We start from the raw sequence: 6485 nt of genomic DNA, 5'->3' as shown, positions 1-6485 counted from the left end.
AGCTCAGTGATATGTGGCTTTCTGTTCATTAAATCCACCATGAATCCCCTGTTGAATGAAGAAAAAGTCCTTAAAAATGGCTAAATTAGCCCTCAAAAGTCCTTTAAAGGTCCAGAAGTAAAAAGCAAGTGGAAGAGTGGGAACTCTGTATTAGTAATCATTTATATCTATTTTATTTCGGGGAAAAGGTCATACAGCTCTCAACGTTGTGTCATTTTTCTGGATTGCGATGATGCTCGGAAATACACTAATTTGGTGCATAATATACATATTTTGACTTCTGGCCTGGTAACAGTGTTTCATATTTCACTGCTCATCGTGAGCTTTCGTGTAGTTGTGGCCCACTAAGTTAAGTTGGATGGATGGACAGATTGATATGTCGTTGAGGAGTTAGAGCTGTAATTGGGCAATTGATCAAAATGTCAGTGCAATTTTGATTTTGGCTTCCCATGATCATAAGAACATTCATATTCGGAACCAGTTGATCCTCACTGGTTGCCAGCCAATCGCAGTTCACGCAGAAACAAACAACCATTCACGGCCACACTCACACCTGGGGACCATTCTGACTGTTCAATCAGCCTGCCATGCATGTTTTGGAATGTGGGAGGAAATCAGAGGACCCGGAGAAAACCCACGCAAGCACGGGGAGAACATGCAAATTCCACACCGGAAGGCCGGAGGTGGAATTGAGCACATGATCTCTGCACTGTGAAGTCAACGTGCTAACCACTCGACTACCGGGCCACCCTCATTAAAAACATAATTGAAGAAAATGATTAACATTACGAGTGTGGGACGGGTGTCTGGAAAGTGAAAGAACACTGAATTCCCGGGTTGCTTCCAGCAAGCGTTTAACGTTTTGTTCTTCTGCCCTCCTTGGGTGTGCCTTGTTGTTTTGACACCCCAGTTACAATTTTATTCTAAGTAAACAGAACATAAAGGACTTCAACCTCTGTCTTCAATTGACCAGCTAGGTTTGCAGTTTCTGATCAGAGCAGTCAGCATTCGAGAAATAAAATGGTGACAAATGTGTGTCAATATCAAACCCACGCACCGTGAAAATGGTTTGTGCATTCATCTTAATGTAATGCGTCTCTTTAAATTCCAAAGCAGGTGTAACAAAAGCAAACTCCTGCAAAATTGTGGGTGGGGTGATAACAGACAAGGTACTGCAGAGGGAGAATTGTGCATGTTATGACATCCACTGATGTTCTCATGAAAGGACTGTCGCCATAGGGACAAAAGCAATACAAAAGATTTTCTCAGAACTGCTTCACCTGTCTCGGCAGTTAATGTACGATGCACACACGCACACTCACTTGCAGTCCAAGATAGCAATGTTCTCCAGGCACCATTCACAGATAAAAGTTTTATTTCAAAAACAATTCCATCAGGAGGAGGAATTCACATTCATTGGTATGCTAGCATTGAAGGCTTGGCAAGAATGGACTGTCTTTAGTGGATTGCCTCAGAATAGTACCTCAATTCCATCCATATTGCTCAAAAAAACAACAACCCAAAATCCCAAACAAAAGCTCACAAAAGCCCCAAATCTTTTATTTGCTGCAAATTAATTCCTGCCTCATTTCTGAACCGTACAGTATCAAGTAGAAAAAGAATAAACAAGATAGAAAAGAGTATGTACACAAGACCCATTAAAAAAAAACACATACAAATAGTTGGAAAAAAAATATTGCTTTTACGAATCATTCAAGCAGCCTTATTTCAAACAATTCCTCTGCACACAAATCAGCAATGATCCCAAAGGCTACGCACAACAAAATGATCAACCCACCTTTTTAAAAAGTTTTTCTGGTGTTTGCAAAATAATTCCAACTTAAAATGCCTGAAAGCCTTCCACCCAAAAACGCTTCCCACAAAATCAATCGACACTCAGGTAATAAATAAAAACGGCATTAATAACATTAAAACCTGTACAGAAAAATAGTTAAAGCATGTCGGCAAAACAGTGTACTTTAGTGCACAAAATACAGAAGGAAAAGATTTTATTTGTGACTGCAGCAGGTCTTTGGATCCTTTGCTTTGAGTGAACATGTGACCATGAGCCGGCGTGCTCGGCGCCTTGTGTGTCCCAAAGTATATCAAAGCTCCATCATTTTCCTTCTTTGAAATCTTCGATCATTTTTCATCATTCGGTCTACTTTCAACTGTGGCCCTGTCAGCTATTTTTAAAGGTGACAGGAAAAAAGATGACAGAATAGAAAGTGAAAGCAACATGCCCCAAACTCCTGATTTCTTTCAAACCGCCTAGTTTCATTAAAAATAAACTCAGTCAGCCATTATTAATTGGGGGGAGATTCATACATAGTTTGACCTATTTTTTTTTTTTTTTTGGGCATATGCGGCTACTGACATGTGGTGGGGTCGTGTTATTGATGATCATGGAAGCGTATCATGGCCACATGTTCACTGCTCTTGCCAGCATTTTCTTCTGAACTCTGTCGATGCATAGTATTAAACTCTGTGGGGAAACAAACAGAACCCCTTAGGAGTCATTCTCCAATAAATTGTTTTTTTTTACTGTCCCCCTGGCTCTAGCTCTGTGGGCTACCCTAAGCTGTTAGGACTGATGGGACTTTCTCGAGAGAAAGACTCCAGTTTGGTGTAAAAAAAACAAAAAAAAAACAAATGCCAATCAGCCAGGAGTTGAAGGGGGGATGGCTGGAATGCGCGGCTGAGATGCTTTTGTTGTGGCCCCAGTGGGCGACATATCCTGAGGAAGGGCACGGTGGGAAAGCCAAGCATGCGAGTCCTCACTCAATTTTGGTGCAGGTCATGGTCCCACCATCATCAAAAGGAAATCAGACATTTTGCACAAATGGATGTACTTTCACGGTTTTCCGGGTACTAGCCCCAACAACCTGTTCAGTAGCACCACGCTGCTCAGAGACTTGAAAACATCGCTGTAAAACTCAAGGATGCGGGCCCACATATGTGGCCGCATTTGGCCACACCATTAGTTAGCGAACAAAATGTAGCGACTTCACTGTTTTGGTGAAATGGACCCGATCTTTACTCTAACATCAAACCATACTAACATTCTAATATTAGTTAACCTGTTTCACAAGCATTTGTTCTCTCAAAATCATTTTTTTTTTTTTCGCCACAAAGTTGGACGACAGTTGTACAATGACCTCGCCGCCAAAATTAATCTTTTACTTTTTGGGAAACTAGCCTGCACTATTCACTGGAAAAACTCACCCATTCTCACTCGTTTTTGTAGAGTATAAAAATATTGCTTTGGTGCCATTTTGTGGCATCTTGGCACCAAGGAACTAGGCTGAAGTGAGGCGAGGAACTTCACTTAAGTCAGGCCAACGACTTTGTCTAATAGAAAGATGGTACTTAGTCGTCATCTTGTGGCCCCCACTGTCAATTGCAATTATTCACAGATCTGTAGAACAGCTCGTTCCTGACCCCTCGAGAAAACTGGCTCGCAGTGTGGAGTCAAAACATTTGCTCGACACATTTTCTGATTTGAAATGTTGTTTGAGGAAAAAAAAAAACAACAACTTTGCCTTTAGATGCCAGATGATAGTGGCAAAGACCCTACTGAGACTCCTCAACTAGCGTCAACATACTTCCCTGAAACCGTGATGTCACGGACGGCGCCAAATCAATCTTGGTATTGTACTCCACAAAACTGAACAAAATCAGCGACAAGGCAAACTCGCAAATGCCAAACGACAAATATTGTGGGGTGGGGGTATGCTGTACTAGTTGTCAAATGTGACAGCAGACTGAATCAAATGCACTTGTGGTTGCTAAGCGGCCCCTCTTCGAAAATCTGTCAAACCGATCAGCTCGCCTGGTGGTTGCCGCCTGAGCGGGCGTGTGCTTTGGCTGAGCGCTAACTGGGCTTGTGGTCTTGTGCTCTCTGCGGTCTCTCCAAGGCCGTGTCGTAGAAACAGTCCTCATTGACGACCGAGGTCAGACTTTGGACACTAAACTCTCTCTCCAGGAGTGCGTTGAGGTCCAACACGCCCGGCGGCGGCGAGGACGACGCATCGTCGCGGGCGTCCAATGAGCCGCTTTGCTCCTTCATGCGCACTAGCGCCCCCTCACCCCTCCGCAGACTGCTGCTTTTTTTCTTTGCCGCGCTGGGTCGGTCTCTTGCCGGCCTGCTGGGGGGCTCGCCTTCAGGCGGGACGCGGGGCGCGGCCGCGTACGTCAGCATGGGCTCCTCTGAGATTTTTAACTGGAAAAATTGAGCGTCGAGAGTGTCCCTCTTGGCGCTCGCGGTCTCGCTGAAGCCGTCGTCGTCCTCGTCGCTGAGAATGTCGGACTCCTTGACCGAGACGGGAGCGGGTTGGGCGTCAGTTCCTGATGACGACCCGGATGGGCCCTCCTGGACAGGAAGCAGGTGCGGGGGAGCGCAGGTGCCACTACTCAGGCTGCCTTGATCCGAGTCCGTTCCCGATTTGAGATTCCTGGACTGAGCGGGGGGTTCTCCGATCGGCTGCCGACACAAGCGGGAAGCCCTGGAGGAGCCTGCGATCAAGATGGACATGCGAGTCATACATGGGCCTCTTATCTAAGCAAAACACACACAGCTCACTGCCCTGAAGTCTTTTATGACCTAAAAAGCGAAGATATGATCTGCTAAAGGTGCGTTTCACACTTCACACATTAAGCCACCTGACGGGCTGAAAAGAGAACAACAAAAAAGGAGATGCTCTTCTTCCTGCAAGTTCTTCTGTGGAATAGCTCCCAGGAAAATACAACATTCTTGTCAAACATATTGGATTGTTCATGAATACACATCACATCGCTATATACAGAACGTATCGTGTTGCACATTACGATTTGTTGTTGACACATTGGCTGCTGCTCTTATTCTGCTGACGAATGGACATGATTGTTTTCTTCACTGTTGATTCTTTGAGATTGTTCTTGGATGCTGCTCTTGTGCACTTTGCTACTGTAAAACTAACATATCCCGTTGCCGACTAATCTCTGCTTTTTGTACTCTTACTCTATCTTTAGGGAGATTCAATAGAAGAGCTGTCACAAATAGGAACAAAACGAACGAGGGTCTGAAAATGGCTGCCGCTGAATTAAGAAGTTCCCAATGTAAACTCAGCATTACAACAACCTCTTGGTTAGTTTGTGAGGAAATGAAATAACACACCAAATGATTGATTCCTAATTTATACACCGTGAGCGATTTCACCGGCCAAGGAAAAACATGCTACGTTTTGGGCAGATTTGGAGAAAGGTGTGCCAATTCAGGGCGGCCCGCTGGACCAGTGGTTAGTGCGTCGGCCTCACAGTGTAGAGGTACCGGGTTTGATTCCAGTGTGTGTGGCGTTTGCATGTTCTCGGCGTGCCTGTGTGGGTTTTCTCCGGGTACTCCGGTTTCCTCCCACATTCCAAAAACATACACGGCAGGCTGATTGAACACCCTCAATAAGTGTGAGCATGAGCGCGGACAGTTGTTGGTCTCTGTGTGCCCTGCGATTGGCTTGCAACCGGTTCAGGGTGTCCCCCGCCAACTGCCCGAAGACGGCTGGGATAGGCTCCAGCACCCCCCGCGACCCTTGTGAGGATAAAGCGAATCAGAAAATGGATAGATAGATGGTGTGTCAATTCAGGTTTATTTTAATTGCTTTCACTTCTACCATCCAGACGCTCACATCCCCCTGCCCCCATTTCCTCTGCTATTTACAGAAAATGTATACTAAATTTTTGTTTTTTGTTGTTGTTGTTTTTTAAGAATTTAGGTTGAGGGTTATTCAAGGGGTCAATCAGGGTGCCGCATGCTGCCCACGGGCTGCCAGTTGCCCATCCCTGCTCTACTTAATTCCCCTATTCATTGTTTTCTTTGGGAATTTGTTTTTTTCGGTGGCACTTTGCGTCACTCACCCATCCTGGCGGCAAAGGGCGCCGCGGTGCGCATGGCTGCCAGCCGTTCCTTACAGCCACGCTCCAAGCTGGCCTCGCCTCTCGTGTTCCTCCTGGCGTTCTCTCTGAGGACGGAGCGGATCACCTTGATGATGTATAGCTTGCTCTCTGGCTCACTGGGGAAAGGGAGGAGGGGGCACAGACGAGGAGGCTTGAGCACATAGCGTGATCGACACATGATTTTCAGAGTCGAAATGGAGATTAAGAGGATTGCTGCCAGAGTTCCAGTGTGTCCCCAGAGAGAAGTATAGCACTGACATTCATTCAGTCTGATCCCAATTTCTCAGTGCATTATGGGACTTTCCATCATGATGGCAAGCTTCATTCCCGCCGCCGTGCAAACTGAGAGAAATGTCACAATGTAAAGCCTTGACGAGGGCATGGGGGGGGGGGGGGGGGGGGGGTTGGTTGGTTTGTTCCGCAACCTGTATCTTCTCTTTTATTTCTGAGTTCAACGCATTCTGTGGCCACATGTCAGATATTGATCCTCAAGTCGGACTTTCAGCACCTAAGTTGTCAAAATGTGTGAGATTTCAATTGGAGAGATTTCCAAATAT

At 45.7% G+C, this 6485-nt stretch overlaps 1 protein-coding gene across 2 annotated transcripts in view; it reads right to left on the bottom strand.

Annotated features, from left to right (window-relative positions):
• Positions 1-1357: 1357 nt before the first annotated feature.
• The window catches only part of tiam2a (TIAM Rac1 associated GEF 2a), a 66986-nt gene continuing 61858 nt past the window's right edge, over positions 1358-6485 (bottom strand). For both annotated transcript variants that reach the window (XM_086128090.1, XM_086128091.1), the window contains 2 exons: positions 5890-6044; positions 1358-4515 (listed from right to left, as the gene is read on the bottom strand). In XM_086128090.1, the coding sequence (XP_085984216.1) occupies positions 3875-4515; positions 5890-6044 (796 nt within the window). In that variant the 3' untranslated portion in view covers positions 1358-3874. The remainder of the gene's footprint in view (positions 4516-5889; positions 6045-6485) is intronic.

Source organism: Hippocampus guttulatus, chromosome 13, assembly GCF_054856545.1.
Source record: "Hippocampus guttulatus isolate MCC_2025c chromosome 13, RoL_Hgut_1.0, whole genome shotgun sequence".
In the NCBI taxonomy this organism is placed as follows: domain Eukaryota; kingdom Metazoa; phylum Chordata; class Actinopteri; order Syngnathiformes; family Syngnathidae; genus Hippocampus; species Hippocampus guttulatus.
This window is presented reverse-complemented; position numbering and strand designations above follow the sequence as displayed.